Genomic DNA, 20,464 nt, shown 5'->3' with positions numbered 1-20,464 from the left:
TTGAATATTCCAAAAAAAAAATTAGATTTTCATAATATATTTTTAATTAGATTTTATTTATTAAATTTTTAAAAGATTTTATTAATAAATAAAGAAATTGTATAGCTATATATAGATGAATTTTGTATGTGAATTGAGTGATTCATTTGGTGATATAATTCACTCGGTGATAAACACGTTAAGGGAATCATAAATAGTAGTCCGAAAACTCTGCGGAAAAAGTCATTGGATTTGTAGAGCTCCGAGCTCATTCCCAGTAAAAAGATCGAAGATGTAGGTTGAGAATATATGAATACTGCTTGGCTTTCGTCATGAAATCGTCGTTGGTAAGCAAAAGATCATCAGATAGTCTCGAACACGGACGATTCTCAACAGGGGCCTCCACATCGAATATCGGCATTTGGATGTTCATCTGAAAGATTACGAACTCCATAAAACTAAGAGGGATAAATAATGTCGACAGAATTCATACCAAATGCCATGTTGAACGTGTTGGTGAAATAAGATTACCGGGACAACCATGTTGTTATTACTTACAGTAATATATAAATCGTATCTTGTGTGATACACCGAGGTATAAAGTGGCCGCATAACTATTTGAGAGTAAAAGTTACCGTTACCAAAAGTAAAACAAGCGAATCAGTCTTAATTTTGGAGAGAATTGGAGTTTTTTTGCAGAGTGGTGCCATTGTGACATCTTGTTCTGACCCAAATCGGCAATACTCGAGGCAAGCCAAGTGTCAGGTAACGTTGAATATGCAGTAGGAAGTGTCAACCGGCATGCTATCGATTCGGAGTCCGATGGTCACCGGCATGCTATCGACTCGGAGTCCGATGGTCACCGGCAGGCATTTTGTCTACTTTGATGCACCCAAAGCTAGATGCAAATCTTCGACATAAAAGTGGTTCGTTAACGCGTCCGTGATGATAAGACGGATGCTTATGGATGGGTTTCACGGAAATTCGAAAATCATCCAACGCAGCACTTTTTATGTAAGCTAGGGCGTTTGGGGTTGAGAATCCGGGTATCAATTCTGATGACAAAAAGTCACCAAGGCAGTTCTTCCATGACAGTATTATGCTCCATACTTCCACTCCATATTTAACTTCCCCAATCTCTTACACATTGTTTGTTTGTTTGTTTGCTTGTTTCGCTCGAGGGGTGGACTGCAGAAATGGCAATTTGGTTGGATATCATTTCCACCTTCACCGCTAGGCAGTGCGATTCAGAGCCATATGCCAGAAGACTTTGACTGATGTCGAAGACAGAAGTCGAGATATATGTGATGCTCGTTAATATTTCCGTGTTGAGCTTGGAGCCTACAGTTTGACTGTTCCATAGTCGCACAATAAGCCAGTCAATTCGCAAGGAGTCCACTTGATTGCAGTGTGCTCAAGATTGAGCGAAGAATGTAGCGAATGCTGAAAAGTGATAATCCTAAGGAGAGGAAGTTAATGTTGATCAAAAGCAAGTAGGATACTAGGCAAGCTCACAATTTACCAAAGAGTGTGAAACTGTTGCCAATGGTGTGCCAGTCTAACTCCCATATCAAGGATATGATTATCGATAGTTCAATAGTTCGATACGTTATCTGTTAGTTTATGTCAAGTTGACAATATCGGTGTTGAATGAATTGCGCATCATTGACACGAGAAGTATCGAAGAGGGTGGAAATTCATTTTACTGTATGATTATCGTTCTTTCCTTAGGTACTAGGTAGGCAGATTAGAATGATTTGGTAAGCTTACCTAGGTAGTTACCAGGTAGTATTGCCACTATTGAACAACCAGTAGTTGATATACCTAGGTATCTGGTACCTTGCTTTTGAATTTATGGAGTTTGGAAGTATGCTCAATACCGGTATATACATAGGTAAGTATTTTTGGCTTTTGGTTTTTGGTTTTCAATGAAGGATTCTTTTTGAATGACTTGGCGGACAGTACTGATAGCTTTCTTGGTCAATACGGCATGATATTACCTCGCGCGTCTCAGGGCCATGGTACGTACGGGCCTTATGGTGAGAATAAAGAAGATTGAAAATAATCCTGTCACAACACTCGATGTTGGCAGAAATTTTCCACTTCGCTACATTCTTCGCTGTATTTTTCGCAGGAATTCTCCTTGTTCCTTTTTTGGAACCCGCTTCCTTACATTCTCTCACGATAAGGTTCGGTCGGATATACTTTTACTCCATACGACTACCAGCGCAATACTACCTGGGCACATGCTAGGCCGCCTTAATTCTGCCGCTTTGCACTAATAATTCCCCTCGTTCCCCGGCCTTTTCCAACCCCACATTTCCACATTTCCACATTCCCGCACTCCCACGTTCATTTCCATTACCACACTCGAACCACATACTACCTTCCACCTTCCACCTCCTACCTACTACATGATACCAGGTACTTCACTGCACTTTTACAATTACAGTATACTTCAACATCACATGCTTCTCCTAAAAACATTGGCCTGCTGATAATTTCTACATTCATCACTATGTTTCCGTCCAAAGTATATGTCATCACTTCTTGCATACATTTCGGCCCTTTTGTACATGCTCTATCTTGAAGGTGTCAATCTTCTATCCGCAGCTAACAAGGACTCGCAACATCACATCCTTTAATCTCGTAAGTCTTATTTTGCTTTCATGACGTGGATCTATTTAATACGGAATCTTTTCTTGAGCGGGGTTGGCGAAAGGCGGAGTGCGGAGGAGGGATGGTTATATTATATAAACTCACTCAATTGCTCTCTGGATGCTATCATCACCTCTTTTCTGTCTCAGCCATCAACTTCTCCAACATACTTTGGCCTATGGACTATTTTGTTCCTGATTCTTATTGTTGACTTTGTTTATCACTACCTTAAACCCGTCCGAGGAACAATGGGGGGTAGGCTTGGTATCATAATTACTGCCTTTGCCACAGCAATTCTCCAAACAACACTTGCACAAAGTCCAACATCTTCACACCCAAATACTACCACAAGTTATCGTTCCGTCTATACACTTCCCGCTTCGGTTGACGTGAGCGCACCTGTTATCCCAAATATCCAAGATCCGCAAGCGGTCAATCCGCAAGATGTTTGTCCGGGCTATACGGCATCAAATATCAAGCGAACTAATCACGGATTGACGGCGTTTTTATCATTAGCTGGTGATTCCTGCAATGTTTATGGAACAGATATAGATTTCCTCAATCTGACAGTAGAATACCAATCGAAAGATCGTCTTCATGTGGAGATTGTTCCTACTTATGTTGGACCTTCGAACAGCTCTTGGTTTATTCTCCCAGAGTCTCTTGTAGAGAAACCCTCCATTGATGCCGATGCGAACTCTACCACTCTGGATAGTGACCTTAGCTTTTTATGGAGCAATGATCCATCCTTCTCGTTTTCAATCTTTCGTCAATCCACAGGCGATATTCTCTTCTCTACCAACGGCACTAAATTGATTTACGAAAACCAATTCATCGAATTTGCTAGTTCCCTGCCAGAAAATTACAATCTTTATGGCTTGGGAGAATCCATCCATGGATTTCGTATGGGCAATAACTTTACTCGTACTTTCTGGGCTGCTGATGTTGGTGATAATATCGACGCAAATATTTATGGCAACCATGGAATTTATCTTGACACAAGATATTACGAAGTTGATGCAAGTACAGGAAACTTGACATACGTCACAAATGCAACGAATGTCACCGCAGACTATGTTTCTTACACTCATGGTGTCTATCAACGAAATGCCCATGGCCAGGAAGTCTTGATGAAACCATCAAACATAACGTGGAGAACTCTCGGTGGTAGTATTGATCTATATTTCTATGCTGGCCCAACACAAGAAAAGGTTACCAAAGCATATCAAATGAGTGCAATTGGACTCCCAGCGATGCAACAATATTTTACCTTTGGATATCACCAATGTCGATGGGGTTACGCAAACTGGACTCAACTCGGCAAAGTAGTAGACAATTTCGCAAATTTTGGCCTCCCATTAGAAACGATCTGGTTGGATATTGATTACATGAATCAATACCGTGACTTTGCAGTTGACGAAGTCAGATTTGGATATTCTGAAGGTGCTGAATTCTTTTCGAAACTTCATGATAATGGACAACATCTTGTTCCAATTGTTGACTCTGCAATCTACATCCCTAATCCGGAGAGTGAAACTGATGCATACCCTCCTTTCAACCGTGGCAATGAAACCGACAGTTTCATGTTGAACCCTGATGGCAGTTTGTACATAGGAAGTGTATGGCCTGGGTACACGGTCTTTCCTGATTGGATTGGATCTGTGTTGAATGGCACTGGAGCACACCAATGGTGGTCAGACGAGCTGACCGCATGGCATTCAAACTTTTCATTCGATGGCATTTGGATTGACATGAGTGAAGTATCTTCTTTTTGTGTTGGATCATGCGGTAGCAATAATCTCACTCTCAATCCCGTCCATCCACCGTTCCTTCTACCTGGTGAACCAGGGAATGTCGACTTTATCTACCCAGAAGGGTTTAATCTTACCAATGCAACTGAAGCGGCAGCTGCATCTTCTGCTTCTGCCAGTCAGTCCTCCGCTTACGCTACATCAACCGCCTCATCATCGTCCTCATCCACGAGTTACATCCGCACAACACCTACACCAGGAGTCCGCGATATAATCTACCCTCCATACACCATCAACAATTTCTTAGGTTCATTGGATGTTCATGCTGTGTCACCAAACGCAACACATCATGGTGGGACTCAAGAATACGACTATCATAATTTGTTCGGCCACCAAATTTTGAATGCAACTTATCATGCTCTCCTCAATGTCTTTGCATCCAAACGACCATTTATCATTGGTCGTTCTACATTTGCAGGATCTGGAAAATGGGCCGGACATTGGGGTGGCGATAATTACTCCCTGTGGGCTTACATGTTCTTCTCAATCCCCCAAGCTCTGTCGTTCTCTTTATTTGGAATTCCTATGTTTGGCGCAGATACATGTGGCTTCTCTGGAAATTCTGACGAGGAACTTTGCAATCGCTGGATGCAACTCTCTGCCTTTTTTCCCTTTTACCGTAATCATAATACTTTGGCCGCCCCCTCCCAAGAACCTTATGTGTGGGCATCCGTCATCGATGCAACGAAGGCAGCCACTACAATCAGATATACTCTCTTGCCATATATCTATACTTCATTCTACCTGGCTCATTCCACTGGCTCAACCGTGATGCGCGCTCTTGCCTGGGAATTTCCTAATGACCCCACTCTAGCGTCTGCGGATCGACAATTCTTACTCGGCCCAAATATCATGGTGACACCCGTGTTAGAGCAAGGCGCTACTACCGTCGACGGTGTATTCCCTGGATCTGGAAAAGGGCAGGTCTGGTATGATTGGTATAATCAATCTGCTATCACTTCATCTCCCGGTCAAAACGTCACAATTGATGCACCACTTGGGCATATTCCAGTTTACATTCGGGGTGGCGCCATTCTTCCAATTCAAGAGCCTGCATTGACGACTCGTGAATGTAGAGATAATCCATGGGGCTTGTTAGTTGCATCCAGCTTAGAAGGAACTGCTAGTGGTGAACTTTACCTAGATGATGGAGAATCTGTGGCTCCAAATGCTACTCTTTGGGTCGATTTCTCAATGACGCAGAATTCACTTTATGCATCAGGCCGAGGTAGTTATGTTGATAATAATCCACTTGCAAATATCACCATCATGGGTATTTCGACAAGTATTAACACCGTTACATTGAATGGTGCTAGTCTGACCAGTGGATGGACGTATAATTCTACTAGCCAAGTACTCGACATCAAGGGATTATCTAATATCACCAGTGATGGAGCATGGAGCAGTGATTGGGTGTTGAGGTGGGCTTGAGGTAAACTCTTTTTGAGGGTGGAAAAGTCATATCAAAGCGGAAAGAAGTTTCGACCAACACTTGATGTCGAAGTGATGCAATGAATAATTAATTGGAGAGTAGTTCTTTTGTAGATTATAGATCCAGAAATCATGAAATAATGGCATTATACTTTCAAACTCAAATCGGTGAATACCGAGAGAGATACAAAACAGACATTCATCATCTTAGAGGTCCAAGCTGCGGTTAATCTATGTGATCTGATCAAAAATGAAAGCCATGTTGAACAATGAGATCGACCTCCCTGACACTATATATAGGATCTCATTCTTCAGAGATTGCTGATGTATGCTTCTGGCAACACTCAAATCGTGCTTACTACTGGAATCTCTTGAGGGGTCGAAACCTACTCAAGTAACAAATGGAGACTCATTACTGAATATTAAGATTTCTCTTAATTCCAAGTGCGCCCTAAAATATATACATGCGAGCATTGCCGACATCATATTCGATGACACCATTCTAGAGATTACTCATTGCTACATATGTGAAATATCCTTTTCTCAAAACTTACACACTGCGCACTGCCTGGGGTGTTTTTTCCTTCAAGCCGATGTCTGCCGTAAGTAAATTTTATAAGCGACTAGTCGCCGGAACTCGCTCGCTACTATGCTTGATCGTCGCCGGTATCCTACCCTTCATAGGGATTCTTTCTTCAGTGTTTCTTCCTTCCTCTCCACTTCCACTCTTTATCGCTTTATTGTCCACAAACTTTCCCATAGTCTTCAACGCCAATATCGTAAAATAAGACATGGCAACCAGCCCCGCCAAAAGTCCATAAACAATCTCACCACCTTTCGTGTTTCTTGCCAATTGCAATCCCAAGCCACCACAGATGATTCCCAAAATGAGTAAAGAGCGGCCATACCAAATATGTATATATCCCAGAAATCCTTTAACGTGTTGTTTTCGGTAAGCGAGGTGATGAATGACGCCCATGATAGCTTGAATAATTAAGAGGACAAAAAGAGCTAGACCAGAGCTTGTATGCGTTTTTCCTTCATTCTTGAATAGCTATTATACGTCAGTTGTCACATTGTGAATTTGAACATTGAATCTCAAGACTCCATAAGAAATCATTGAATCCAATGGTGGATGTCCGAAAATACATACATAGTCCTTGGACATTGCCAACTTGACACCTAATCCGAAACCAGCAATCAGCATCACCAAACTGAATGTTTGAAACGCTGCGTGAATCCACCACTTTCCAAACATAGTCATGAGTATTGCCCCTAGCGGGAAGAGAATAATCATGGTAATACTCATTATAGTGCCATGGGCAATACTATAGGCGTTGAGTGTGGAGGCCGACATTCCATGCTCTTCACTTCCACTTCCCGACATGGGTGTAGTTGTACCATTAGATAGAAATGGGTTCTCATCCGTTCCAATTACAGCAGTTGTGAGGTCATAGGTAAATTGACGGTAGCTGCTATCGTCGTGTTGGTTTATAGTATACGAGGTCGAAGTACCGTCGATCGGAGAGCCCAAGTGCCAAGCCGCGATCCATGGTGAAGCGGTGGATGTTGTGGATGGAAGAGGGCAGTTCGTACCTAATTTAATGCCCATCAGCTTACACAGAACTGATCGTTGATAAAATCTCCGTATCAATATTGTTAGATTGTTCCCGAAGCTAAGAAACAACTAAAGTCTCCGGGTGCTATAGCAAAACCTACACAGAACATTCGCTGTCATCACTCCTCCGGTAATTCCACTACCCGCAAGCAATTGCACCTGGCCTCCTGGTCCTCCAGTAACTTTTGGCTCTACATGACCTTGTCCTCCAGCCCTCGCACTAATAGTGACGTTTCCCTTGCCGTCGCTATACATTATATACATATATGCACCGGCCATGGTGCGCCCAATACCTAGTGCAGCCCATTGATATGTATCTGGTGCGCTGAGCTGGAAATATATATTTCCGGTGCCAGCCGAAACCGTTGTCGGAGGAATACCCAGGGAATAGACTGGACCATCTGAAGGAGCAAAGACTGTGAGAGCAGAGACTGTGAAGTTTCATTAGTCGTTACTTTGATGGCGGTAGTAGTGTCTTTTAAGTATCGGGGTTGCGCTTAATCTTACCGCATGCCAAGTCCCGAAGTTCGCTGAGCACAGCAAAACTTATCGCAATATTAGGAAACTTCATTTTAACAAAAACTCAATACGATGAAGCGAACACTATGAATGCATGTTGAATGGAAATCTCTCTACAGATCATTCAAAAATGACATAAACTGCATGTTGTTAGCAAAATTTGTTCACTAAGATTTGAGGTTCAGGTAGAATATATACGAACATCCTCTGCTTATCATGGTCCATTGTTCTGCTGTAAAATGTGGCTTACTGCGCCCGTTCAACATTTGCGCCTATTCACATAGATTGGGTGGGCGAAGCCAATTATCTCTTGATGATGACCACTTGTAATGGAGAAATAAAGTCAAAAAATAAGCTGGGGGCATTCAAATGTCGTATTAGGGGGTAGTTCTCCGTATCAGTACCATTTATGCTTATAGCAATAAAGGCGTCCCATTCCACATCAGGATAATCATCCGAATTTCGTAGATCCTGGAAGAATCATTCATCTATTTTGATACAAAGGTTGACTTCTGAAGTTGTGGATGTCTTCTTGTTGCAACGATGAATATTATGCAAGCATCATTTCATTGGTTGTAATAATTGATGAAGGGGCGAACATCTACAGTATGTTGTTCGATGAATCGACATCACAATATCCAGAATCCAGATGATGACTGTCTGTTCTGCCTTTTTCTTCCATCTTTCAACGTTTAAGTCTCCGTGTTCTCGTATCCTTACACGGATGGTCTCTTTCTGGTCCTTTCGTTGGGCTATCATGGTTCAACAATATGGAAGAGTGAACACAAGATGAGATAGCCATGATTGTAAACATTGATGAGGGTTGAGTATGAGAATAATGGACATCAATGTGACAGTTTGTATCGGAACCGACCAGCATGCATATCACGTAAAACGGACTCGACTCTGGGAATTTGTTCCATGTATGCCTTTCATGGATCTTCTTCGATGGAACGATTGACAATGAATTGGCTCATTGGTTGAAATATAAATATAATATATTAGTCCTTGACTTGAGGTTCAAAAAGAGTAGCCAACGCCTTATGTTCCATCAATATTGAGTCATTTCTGTGGGCAACCTTGGAATATTAAGGTTAACCTTAAGGCCGGCTCGAGGCAGGCTATCGTGGGCTTAGCTTGTGCCATAAATTCGTACAGACAGTGTGGAAGAAAGTCTAAAAGATAAATAATCTTGACGCGTCTTCCCAATATCAACAACAATTCACCTAAACCCAAAATATCTATAACCAGAAAATTGTGCATCTTTCGGATTCGTTCCCATCATGTTATATCTTACTCAAAGAGTTCAATCTTTCCACATCTTCTTGTGGTAATGATTGTATTCTAGAATATGTTTCCCTGCAAATATAATCTCATCTCAGGCCATGCTGCCTGACTACCTACCATTACATTCGAAGGATTTGCTCACCAATCCTTCGTCTCCTTGCTCCAGAACCAAAAATTTTCCGTTTTATCTGATGACTCTATGATCTTCATCAATCGTCGGTGTAAATTCTTGGTTACACTATCTCGATTTGATGACCACCGATTGGGCATAATGGCGAACCTTTCGCCCTCGACTTGCCTTGCACTCCACACAGCCCCATGCAATGCATGTAAGCATTCGACGGGTGAAGAAATTGTGCTCAGCACCCCACCTACAGTTTACATATCATTTTAAGCGTCGACTTTGTTGTTTCAATCATCTATCGTTTATCAACCCTCACTAGATTCACTAACGCTTGTATCGCATGTCGGGATTGTGATTATCAGCCAGCTTCCTCGATGTCCGACGCTGAATTTCCGTTTCCAGAGCCATTGCCGGAGACACTACCAGAGGCGGAGGGCCACGTGATTCATTTTGATAATGGCGATGGAGCGCGAGATCGATGGCGCGAAGCCTCACACAGCACTGCATCAGGCAATCTCCATGATTCGGCAAATAGTCACAACGGTGATTCGCAGGCAATACACTCCGATGTCCAGACAGGCTATGTAGAGTTGCCGCTTCCCTTTGAATGCGATCAATGCCCTCGATCATTTTACAGGGCTAAAGATCTTCAATGGCATAAATACAAGCATGCGACTGGGCTGGCCTTCAATTGTGATAAATGTGAGGGAATGTTTCCGACAAATGATGATCTTGAAGCTAGTATACCTAAAATTTAAATCGAATCTGTCGAATCTGACTTATAACTAGAAACATATATCCACGAATTGTAAGAAGACTGGATATGGGCAGCAGCCAGAAGGATTTAAAGCTTCCAGCATTCCGTTGAGAATGCAAAGATACGACCTCTCTGCCTCCCATCGCGAATCGAAACCTCCCGACTTTGTAGGGCTGAAGACAGCTCAAATTCGTCTGGATCCTGTAGAATTAGACTCAGATGGCGGCACTCGTGTGAAATTTAGCCGCGAACCATCATCTTCAGAGATGCTACCTGCTGCGGTCAATCGTGAGGTTAGCCCTGTACCATGTCAATCAACTCCAGATCATGTCACCGAAAATCATCGAGAGCTTTCCGCAGCAAGCAAATTTTTTGTTCCTGTAGAGATACCTCGGCCAAAAAGCGATGATTTGACTAGAGAAGCATTTGAAACTTTCGAGGAAATGAAGAGCCGTCATCGTAGGGAATTCGATGACCTACAGCGACGTATAACACAAAAAAGATATCTTGCAACAGACGAAACTAGAAATGAAATCAATAGGCTGTGTGATGACATGGAAAGACGATTGAAAAATCGTCAATATATGGAAACACCGTTGTTAGTGGATCCAGATACCCGGAATCGTCGAAAAATAAAACAGCTCAAAGCAGATGAGTCAAAAGAGCATGCTGCGGCGATTTCTAATATTGATTCGGAGTTACAATGGATGGAGACCGAGAAGGCTCTTCTACAAACGCTTGAGGCCAAGCAAAAAGAATTAGGTCCCGACGATATATCCACAATTGATACTGTGAAAAATACTGCTCGTGTTTACTTCGATCAAGGAAAGCTGGTCGAAGCTGAGCACATGTATTTACGAGCTCTAAATGGGTATCAAAATGCTAGCGGTCCCACGCAAATGCTAATAAATGCAGTAATAAACAACCTTGGTCGCATTTATTATCGGCAGGGTAATATGACTAAAGCTGAGGAGATGTATCTTCAAGCTTTGGCTAATTTTGAAAGATATTTGGGAAGCAGTGACCCCACAACTCGTAATACAGCGAACCGGCTCGGTCATGTTTATCAAAAGCAGGGCAAGCTTCAGGAAGCGCAAAGACTCTTTGGACAATTGACAGCTCCTGTAGTGGAGTCATCTCCCGATATAGTCAAAGATGGGCCAGCAGGAATGAACATTTCGCAACCTGATTTCAAGCAAAGGGACGATCTCACAGGTACGAGGAAATTCACCAGCAACAATATTCGAGATCTTGGGAAAGCTTTTCGAAACATTGATGATTCGCATAATGTCAGCTCTCAAAATCAATTTGATATTGTACGATGGTCGACCTCAGAAGATGCTTCTTTGCTACGAACTATTGCCAGACTCGGATTGGAAGATTGGCCTGCTGTCTCAACAGTAGTTGGGACTAAAACGGCTGATCAGTGCCATTACCGTTATCTCAGATTCGAGAAGAGCTTCGGAATTGACCCTACTTCTTCTGATAAATCCTCGCAGATCAAATTTTTCATGGCTGCTGTTGAGAAGAATTCTTCATCAGAATTGGCACATTGGTTGCGTGATCATCGAAATATCTCGGAAGATGGGGATGATACTGTATCGCGACCAAATAAAGGCAGCGCCGAGCTTAAAGAAAGGAGGAATGAGGCATTTTCCACGCCTGGATCCAAATCTCCAGTCGCAAGTCAATCTCTCGATATTGAAGAGTTAACTCCTTGGGAGGATGCCATGGAAAGTAAAACACTTGATATTGGTATTCAATCAAACCCGGATACCCTCCGAAAGAGTTCGAGTCAGCTGTCTACTGAATTAGGTCACGATGGATATGGATACACAAAGCCCATGCCAGAAAAAACTACACTCGAAATTGCGGAGTTGAGAGCTGAAAGAAGGGCAGAGATCGAGAGACGTTGTGCGGAACTTGATCCACCTTTAACCAAGGATTTGCTAGCCAGCATACCATTATATAGAACAACTATCCAAGATGTCCGCCCTTTGACTGAACTTGGCTGGCAATCCTTGAAGCGAAATTTTCTAGCGGAGCACACTATTGGAGAGTTGGCATCCAGCGATTCGTCAGATTTACCTCCCATTAAGCGATTATACAATGAGTCTGGTAGAGATGATACGGCAAGTGGAGGATTTCATGCTCTTTCAACTCGTATTAACATGAAACAGGGTGACTTGGTCGCTAAACGGGATCTCATGACCAATAAGCAGCAAATAGCTGTTGCCGACGAATGGCGACACGGAATCAGTCCAGAAGTTCTAAATTCTATTTCTGTCGAAAGCCAAAACTACATTGTAGCTTCAAATGATGAACAATGTTTAAGTTCTGGTCGAACTATTGAATGCGACTCGACCATAAGTCCAACTAGCGAAGCTCATAACACTACCCAATCTGAATATTCTTTAGACGCAGAAAACAGTTCTGCCGAATATCAGGACCATGCAGGTTTTTACGATACAAACATTGCCAAGAGACTTCGACGGTCGGAGAATTATCATGATTGGGCTGTTGTTGGTCATGATAAAGGAATAGAAAGCCGTGGCGAGTTGGCTAGAGATACTGTTGATGTGAATACGAGTCTACTAACATCTCAAGGTGAATATTTGAAGGTATCTGATTCTGTTATGGCTGAACAGGAAGATCCCATAAAAAAACATATGTCTGAGAATAGAATAAAAGACATCATGAAGTTGTCCCAATATCAAAGAGCAGGGAAAATATGGATACATACTCCCGAGGTTCCGGCGAGCCCACAGATTGTTGACTCGCAGGATATTGAAGAGAAACTAGCGGAGACGGCAATTGATTTGGCAAAGTTGATATTAGAGAAGTCACAGTGGCTAGGGCAAATGGATGGTGATGAATTGGATCGTGCGATAAAAATGCTGGGAAATGAAGTCCACAGCAAATTACACGAAAAAGGTTGGCCACGAACAACATTAGCGATGTATCGAGAAGTCCATATCAAAGCGATTCGTGATCTTCTTACCCACCACCGAAACGATCGAGGCCTGGGATCTTCAACTCTCTCGGCATCGACATTGTCTGAAAATAGCGGAAACAATGATTCTCCTTCGAGGCTACCTATCGAGGACATACCTGATGACCAAAGCGACAACTCTTTCGAGTTCTCCGCTACGGATTCCGTTGTATCAGTTGCAGATAGTATATTTTCAGCAATGTCACTTGCTACGGGGTCCTCAATGTCATCTTTTTCAGTCTCTCAGACTGCAACTGAACGCTTAGTTCGTTTACTTCTCGAAGATGCGATCATAAAGCCACTCTGCGAAGATGCGTTGCAGGAGAATGGAATGTCTCGGGAACGATTTGAGCGAAATCTTAGCCGTCTACTGAAGGGCTTTGCCGTCGAACTACGAAAAGAAGCTCAAACTCGAGAACAGCGACAGGCCGCACATCTTGTTCGTTTTCGTGCAAGAAACTCTGCACATGTGATTTGCAGCACTCTTCGGACAGAAAAGGGACAAAAAGGCTCAAATAATGTCAGTGACGCCAATGGAGCTAACCTTTTGAATGTTGAAGAAGAAGAAACGGAGTGCGATTTGGACATAGATGACGATTCGGATAGTGCATCGGAGAGTTCGGAAGATGTTTCCGACGACTTTCAACATCTTGAACTATTTGTCAAGGAGTCAAGAGCCTTCGAATTATTCCGGGAGAAACTACGGATTTTCATTCATCCACAGAAAGCACAGCTAACAATCGCATCAACACCCATGGCAGCCGCTCGACAAGATAGTTCATCTTCAAAGACAAACAACTGGGCACTTGCATTACCCGAAATGCCTGATGACTTCGAGGATGAATTTGCTGCGACTCCTAAAGATGTAGGGGAGAGTAGAACGCAGCTCACAGCATTGAACAATTTCCAACAGCCTTCAGCAGACACACTGTCAGAAATAGTTAGAGGGGTATATCAACCAATCTGGCAAAAGTTGGCACTGTTTTCTGAGAAGGTTTCGATACGGGGAAGACCGCCAGTTGCAACTGGAAAGACACGGATTGAATGGCGCTGTGTGAGTTTTACGCGATATCCCAGAAACTTCTAATCACGAACTAACAACCACAGAAATGTGGACACAAAATTTATGATGATTTCACCGAACTTCGTCCTGGAGCAGCAAACCGACTTAAGCAAGCTCTCACAAGTAGCGACTCTGGTAGAACTAATACCAGCCGAAGTTCAAGATTCAGTGACTGCAGCAAATCGTTTTCGAAAAGCTTATCTTCCATTTTCACTGTCTGGTCTTCGAAGTCCTCGAGAACAAGTCTCTCCTCTGGCCTACCCACCCACGAACCATCAAAGAATCAACTCGATTCGAACAATCCAAACACCGTAAAGCCGATACCGCTTCCAGTGGAGAATGTGTATCTTCTTCTATGTTACCCATCCGGTCGCTACGCTACTAGGCTTCTGCAGTTGGGTCTTCACAATCTCGAACCTAAATCTGATCAATCACTCTTCACTATACTTCGAACTAATTATAAATCAATGAGAGGTCGATTCTTGAACCTGATATCATTGAAGACTCTCAAATCGATAAAATTTGTCCACTTCGAGATGTACCGCAGCTCTCTCATCGACGTGCGTCAAAAGGATGTCATACCACCTCCCGACCACATTGAATATCGCTACTCGCCCGCACCTCCGGAAGTGATTCCTCCAATTGGTGATAATCATCTCATGCACCTCTTTCTACATCCACATCACGCCGATGAAGATACTGTATGTCTTGACCGATTCCCTAAGAAGTTGAAGGAGAAACTTTCTTGTAAAATTGGACAACCTACAAACTTTGGCTGGGGACTAGAGTTTGTGGAAGGTTGGGACATGAAAAGCATTTGGATAGTTGCTTTTATTGTCTTTGGGATTGGAAGCTTACTGCTTGGAGTTCTTTGGGCAGTTTATAAGCATAGTATTCAGGATGCCTTCACGATCGCGGGTTACATGGTTAGCTTTACCGCGATTAGTGTGGGAGCCATACAGAGCTTATTGGTTATGTGAGGTAACATTCTAATCTGTCGGAATGAGGAAGTTCCCTACTCTGTATCATCTAGTGAAGTTTCACAAAACAGACAACTGAAGCGCATTGCAGCCACCGGGGGGCTGAGAAGGAATCCTTTCGACAAGTTCCAATGATGTTACCAATTCTTTTGAAATCATCCAAAAAATTGGTAAGGTGCAAAGTGAGATTAGTTGAAGTAGACTCTTAGCCACATAAGATGCCAAACTCACTACAGTTTCAATGTTCTGAGAGGATACTCAAGCTTCGATCTTTCACAGAAGAACGCCGTCACACCAATTTCCCAGGACAAAGACATTGGTTGACATGTGGAACATCAATGGGTTCAACATAACACTATATGTCTTAATTAAGATATCTCTGAAACCAAAATGAGCCTCGTGTTTCAAGTCATTTATTTTGTTTCTCTTGCTTATCTCTTTCTAAAACACCAGAACTGGAAATACAAATTTCAGCCTCGGAAGAGCGAATCGAAAAGCTCAGGAATATGATTGATTCAAAATTCTCAATCCTGAACCCTCCAACACGGGTTTGTTCTCGACCCTCCACCCCTGGGGCTTCGTTTCTTCATACATCTTCATTGAGTTGTCCCATCAGATATCGCGCAGAACCAAAAGAAGTAAATAAAAATCTCACACGAAATGCTTCAGCTTCATTCCCACCTTCTTCGGTGAAAAATTGCAAACTCGGAGAACCAGAACGTGCATTGAGATCTAAAACGCCATTGACACTTTCACTCCCAGAGGAAGAAACATTTGGTCAACCTAGTATTGACTTACCTGGCTTGAACATAGCCCGTGATTTTGGTTATGGATCGGGTGCTGGCTCAAGGACGTCAAGAATCGAAGAGAGAAGATCTGTTGCCTTTGTGGAAGAAACCGGAGATAATGGTGAGAAAATCCTTGAGGGTGTGAATCTTGATGCTCATGAACGGCGGATTGAGAACAGAGGTCTTGGATCAGAGCCGATGAGAGATGAAGCGGAGGTAGCAAAGCAAAGGAGTATCTCCGAGATGCTTGAGCGTCGGGAAAATGACGAGGAAGACAAATGCAATAGATACTTTGGTCGCTTTGCGAAAGTCTTGGGATATCTTGCTGTGAAATGTTCTTGTCTTTAGGGGTGGACATGAGATAGCAGGCGCGGTCTAGTTGTGAGCTTTCATAAAGGAGATTAATTCAACATCCAAATTGAATCCGATACGTCAAACAGTCTAAGAATTTGAAGATTCTGCTTGAAATCTAGAACGAAAATCCTCTATGTTCCAGGGTGAAGTGTTGGCTATTATTAAAAATCACAAGGGTATGATGATGGTGGGTCTATGAATATGAGTAGCCTTCAATATCATGCGAATTAGCACCATTCACAACAATCGAAATTGAGCAGTTCCATATCTCAGACGAGCTTGGAAAGACAGGGATCCCCCGGGATGGTATTTTCAGCATAACACGAATTTATCGATATGGAATCTGGAACAACAAATTTTTCCCGATGAATACATTGGAACACAGAAGGAAAAATTGGCAGCTAAAATTAGACATTTGATATCGATCAATATTAATGAAGTTGAAGATGATTCCTTTCCAATGCCTTTTTACTCCCACCCCACTCGCACTCCACTCTCCCGGATACCGCTGCCACCGAAGTACTTTGTAAAATTTAAAACGGTCCATCTCACAGCACTTTCGAACCGTTGTCAAAAGGCGGGAAAACCCACCTTCCAATGAAGTACGTTGCAGCGATTCCCTGCATATTCCTTGCGAATCTCGCCAATCCGACTTGATTTCCATAGAACCCGAGATCCGATCAGCGTTGGGGTTTGTTTGATGGATCCCTAATGAACTTTTCTTCAACCACAACCGGGCCTCGAGCGGGCTCAAGCCGGAATTCATCGCTGCATTTCATTTGGAACTCGCCGATATTGATGGGATTGAAGTCGACAATGACCCATCGTTGTCGGAAATAACTCATTATCAAGAAGTCTTTTGGCTGCAAAGTACCTACACTGTTCTAGGCTTTTCCATCCATGAGCAGCTGGTGCAGACCGACATTTCAATGATCCTAGATGCAGTCTATCCTCAGCCAGCATACATCCTATACCATGGCTGAGCATGGCTACTAACACACATACACACACAACACACTCTCTCTCACACACGTCCACACAGGCTACACGATGCAGCCACAACTTCGCAGCATCCAAGAACGTGCTTTCTCCGAACAACTGGCTTTTAGTTCGCTCCGATCAAAGATACTTGTCATAGAGGCGTCGATACATCTTTCATGGATATGTTGGAAGAAAAAAATCTTGGACAATTCCAGTGACCGAGCTTCACATGGGCGCAAAAACGAGACACCTAAGAATATCACATTCACTCTCCAATATTCGATATCAGTTCAAACAATTAACGTTTAGAATCGAAATTCAGATGCATATATCAAAACCCCTTCGAATTATTCAAATGTTTTGTCTTTTATACGGTACAGTGTAATCGAATACTGATTTCGTGATTAAATATCTGAGTATTAGTATTCTCAGTGTATGATTTTGTTTGGGTGAAGCCGAGGTAGGATCCAAGCGGGGCGGGGCAAGCGGAAACATGGGGGTTAATAATTCCGACGTTTTTCTTCAAGGCTGGCTGCGGTAAGCAAGTGGACAATCCATCCATCGTTATTTTTCGTTTTTCTTTATCCTGGAATGCCAAAGTAGTTATTTCTAAGTGGGGAAACTCTGGACCTCGATATCAATTGCGTTCCTTATTGTTTTCTTCCATATATTAAATAGACTCGATAGACTAGTATTCTGTAAGCGAGATGCAAGCCATTCGGACACCTTTCCCTAATGGTTGCGAGTTACATATGGTTCAGCTTTTATGAACAGGTTTCTATTCGCAAGTGCAGTTATGGAGTGAGCTATTTACTTGTCCACAGTACTAGATATATGCGAGATGCATTGTATTGCAGTGCAGAAATGTTCTATCGGCTGAGGGCATATGTTGAAGGCTGCACGTCGATTTTCTCGGAATTCGGAGCCTAGTTCCAACCCAGATTAGTCCCAATCTCCGGTGCAGATATGAAAAGTCATCGCAGAGACAGTGGGTCGATAGATCTACAGGTACGGGTTTCTATAGTGGTATTCATGATTTGTAGTTTTCTTGACATTCGTTGAAGGCGTGGGGTTTAGGGAAGCAAGTTCTGACTGCAAATTTTGCGATTACGCTATCGTGAACTAACCTGGTACTTGCTATACCGAAGCTCGTCAGGCCATTTTTGGACACGAGCATCAGGTCCAGATTACTGGGAAAAATGGGCGAGGCAGTTCTTTTATTCCTCGCGCGAAGAGGTTGTTCCAGAGCAAGTCCAATCCAAGCTGCTTAAGAATTATATAAGGAAGTGTTGTCTCTGTGTGATATTCCTCTCCATCATCACCAAGACGAGAATTCAATTCTATCTACTATTCAGTTACACCACATACCGCCCAATAAGATCTGCCTTATCCTCCCTATCAACCTCACATTACCAAACATGCTTGCCTCATTGATCACTGGCCTCTTGGCTCTCACTACCATCTCTGTCTCCTCACCTATTCCCGCCGCCAAGCGCGATACTGCCGAACTTTACATCCTCTCCAACTGCTACAACAATGTCACACATGCTTCCTATGCCTCCACGTTCTGGTACTACCCAGATTTCCTCCCAGATTTCCCAGAACCACAAGCTGTCGGTGTCATCAACGCTAAAAAAGCAGTGACCTTTGAAGGCCTCAACCTCGCCATTAAATCCCCGTTCAAATTGACCGCCGCTATCCCAAAAAATGCTACGTTAGCGACTTATCAAGAGATTGTTGCATCGGCCACCATTAGCAGTTTCGCTGGCCCAGCTGCGGCCATTAAAGGCACTGGAGAGGCTTTCTATAGCCCTGCAACCAATGTCAACTGTTACTATAATTATGCCGTCAGGGATGTAAGTATTCTAACAGTCCTTCCACCTAAGTGACTCAAATGCTGATAAATGGGATTAGAATCAAACCGAGGATCCATGAGCACTTCATTGCACGCAAAACTATGACAGATGCAAAGGAAGCTTATTGGCCTGGGTGAAACAGGATTGATTAGACTGGTTACTCTTGCGTACGGCCTGGTGGGCTGTGTTATATGGGTTGACGATTGCTGACTGCACGATCAGCAACGACAACAATGACAACGACAATAACGAATCAACGACTATGAATAATAATTAGAACACATAAAATACAAACAATAGACAGGTTTTATTTTCCACACATACAATTTTCCCTATAATTTATCTGTGACTTGTAATCCTCATTGAATGTATTGAACAAAATCTTACCCAATGACCGAACTATTGAACACTACTTTTGACTATTGATCAATGCAAGTCAGAAAGTGCCTTGGCTTACATCACCTTAAGTAGCATATCACAAACTATTAAAGGCACTCATGGTGATACCAAGGAAAGCCGCACATCTTACGCAGAAGATTCCCGGGCCGTTCAACAAAAGGTCAGCAAAAATATCACGCTGCTGATTTTTTAGATCAGTGCATCATTTGCTCTTCGCGATAAGTTTTGTGTAAAACAGTCATCCAGCTTTTTTCTGTGGATTGCGTGCGATCTGTAAAATCAGGGACATCCTCAACTACTCAGGGCCAATCTTCATATCAAAATCTTTGTAAACTCATTTGCCCAACTCCAAGTTACCACTGAGCCTCAGTGAGACTTATTTTTCGGTTATCGATTCAACATCATTCAGGTGGTCCTTCTCTTGATCTTATGACTAAAGTAATTAATGCTGTGTCTGATAATCTTACAATCCATCTAGAATTACAAGACTGTTTGGTTACAATCAGGAATGCCTGGCCAGATGTATGACATCTTTAGTCGCTGCTTTTTAGGTTATGACTGTGTGTACTGGGCTTCCAGGTCAGCAAGTAGAAAATTAGTCAAAGAACTTCAATTATTGATCCGAATCTTTGTACCATACCACTCAAGTTGAGATAGCGGTCGTCAACTGCGAAAATCATTGCTACTGTCTTGGAGTGCAATTTTTAATACCAAGACCAGATCTAATGTCGCATAGATTTCTTTGTTTTGGGTATTAGTTCCTTTGGGTACTGTCAATGAGTACCAGCAGTACAGGGATACACGGTCTGCTAGCACGTTTTCCAGAAAGATCAATCTCTTTGATTGTAGGAAGCTTGGGGTTTTCTG

General features: G+C 42.7%; 5 protein-coding genes across 5 annotated transcripts; 4 read left to right on the top strand and 1 right to left on the bottom strand.

Moving 5' to 3' along the window:
* Positions 1-2,885: 2,885 nt before the first annotated feature.
* On the top strand, positions 2,886-5,879 carry EAE97_002803 (uncharacterized protein; the record flags this gene model as incomplete). The annotated part of the gene is made up of 1 exon (XM_038873315.1): positions 2,886-5,879. One exon carries the CDS (start codon positions 2,886-2,888, stop codon positions 5,877-5,879), a length of 2,994 nt encoding a protein of 997 aa, XP_038736521.1.
* Positions 5,880-6,492: 613 nt separating this feature from the next.
* On the bottom strand, positions 6,493-8,068 carry EAE97_002802 (uncharacterized protein; the record flags this gene model as incomplete). The annotated part of the gene is made up of 4 exons (XM_038873314.1): positions 6,493-6,933; positions 7,033-7,475; positions 7,599-7,928; positions 8,005-8,068. The coding sequence occupies 4 exons, from the start codon at positions 8,066-8,068 to the stop codon at positions 6,493-6,495; spliced, it is 1,278 nt and encodes a 425-aa protein (XP_038736520.1).
* Positions 8,069-9,801: 1,733 nt separating this feature from the next.
* EAE97_002801 (uncharacterized protein) lies at positions 9,802-15,219 on the top strand (the record flags this gene model as incomplete). Its single annotated transcript, XM_038873313.1, has 3 exons — positions 9,802-10,164; positions 10,217-14,230; positions 14,284-15,219. The coding sequence occupies 3 exons, from the start codon at positions 9,802-9,804 to the stop codon at positions 15,217-15,219; spliced, it is 5,313 nt and encodes a 1,770-aa protein (XP_038736519.1).
* A 506-nt stretch (positions 15,220-15,725) lies between these two features.
* Positions 15,726-16,355, top strand: EAE97_002800 (uncharacterized protein; the record flags this gene model as incomplete). The annotated part of the gene is made up of 1 exon (XM_038873312.1): positions 15,726-16,355. The coding sequence occupies one exon, from the start codon at positions 15,726-15,728 to the stop codon at positions 16,353-16,355; it is 630 nt and encodes a 209-aa protein (XP_038736518.1).
* A 2,405-nt stretch (positions 16,356-18,760) lies between these two features.
* EAE97_002799 (uncharacterized protein) lies at positions 18,761-19,277 on the top strand (the record flags this gene model as incomplete). Its single annotated transcript, XM_038873311.1, has 2 exons — positions 18,761-19,198; positions 19,257-19,277. The coding sequence occupies 2 exons, from the start codon at positions 18,761-18,763 to the stop codon at positions 19,275-19,277; spliced, it is 459 nt and encodes a 152-aa protein (XP_038736517.1).
* Between the last annotated feature and the right edge of the window lie 1,187 nt (positions 19,278-20,464).

Source organism: Botrytis byssoidea (assembly GCF_014898295.1).
Source record: "Botrytis byssoidea strain MUCL 94 chromosome Unknown BBYS_004, whole genome shotgun sequence".
Taxonomy (NCBI): Eukaryota; Fungi; Ascomycota; class Leotiomycetes; order Helotiales; family Sclerotiniaceae; genus Botrytis; species Botrytis byssoidea.
The sequence above is the reverse complement of the archived record's forward strand: the minus strand, read 5'-3'. Positions and strand labels throughout refer to the sequence as shown.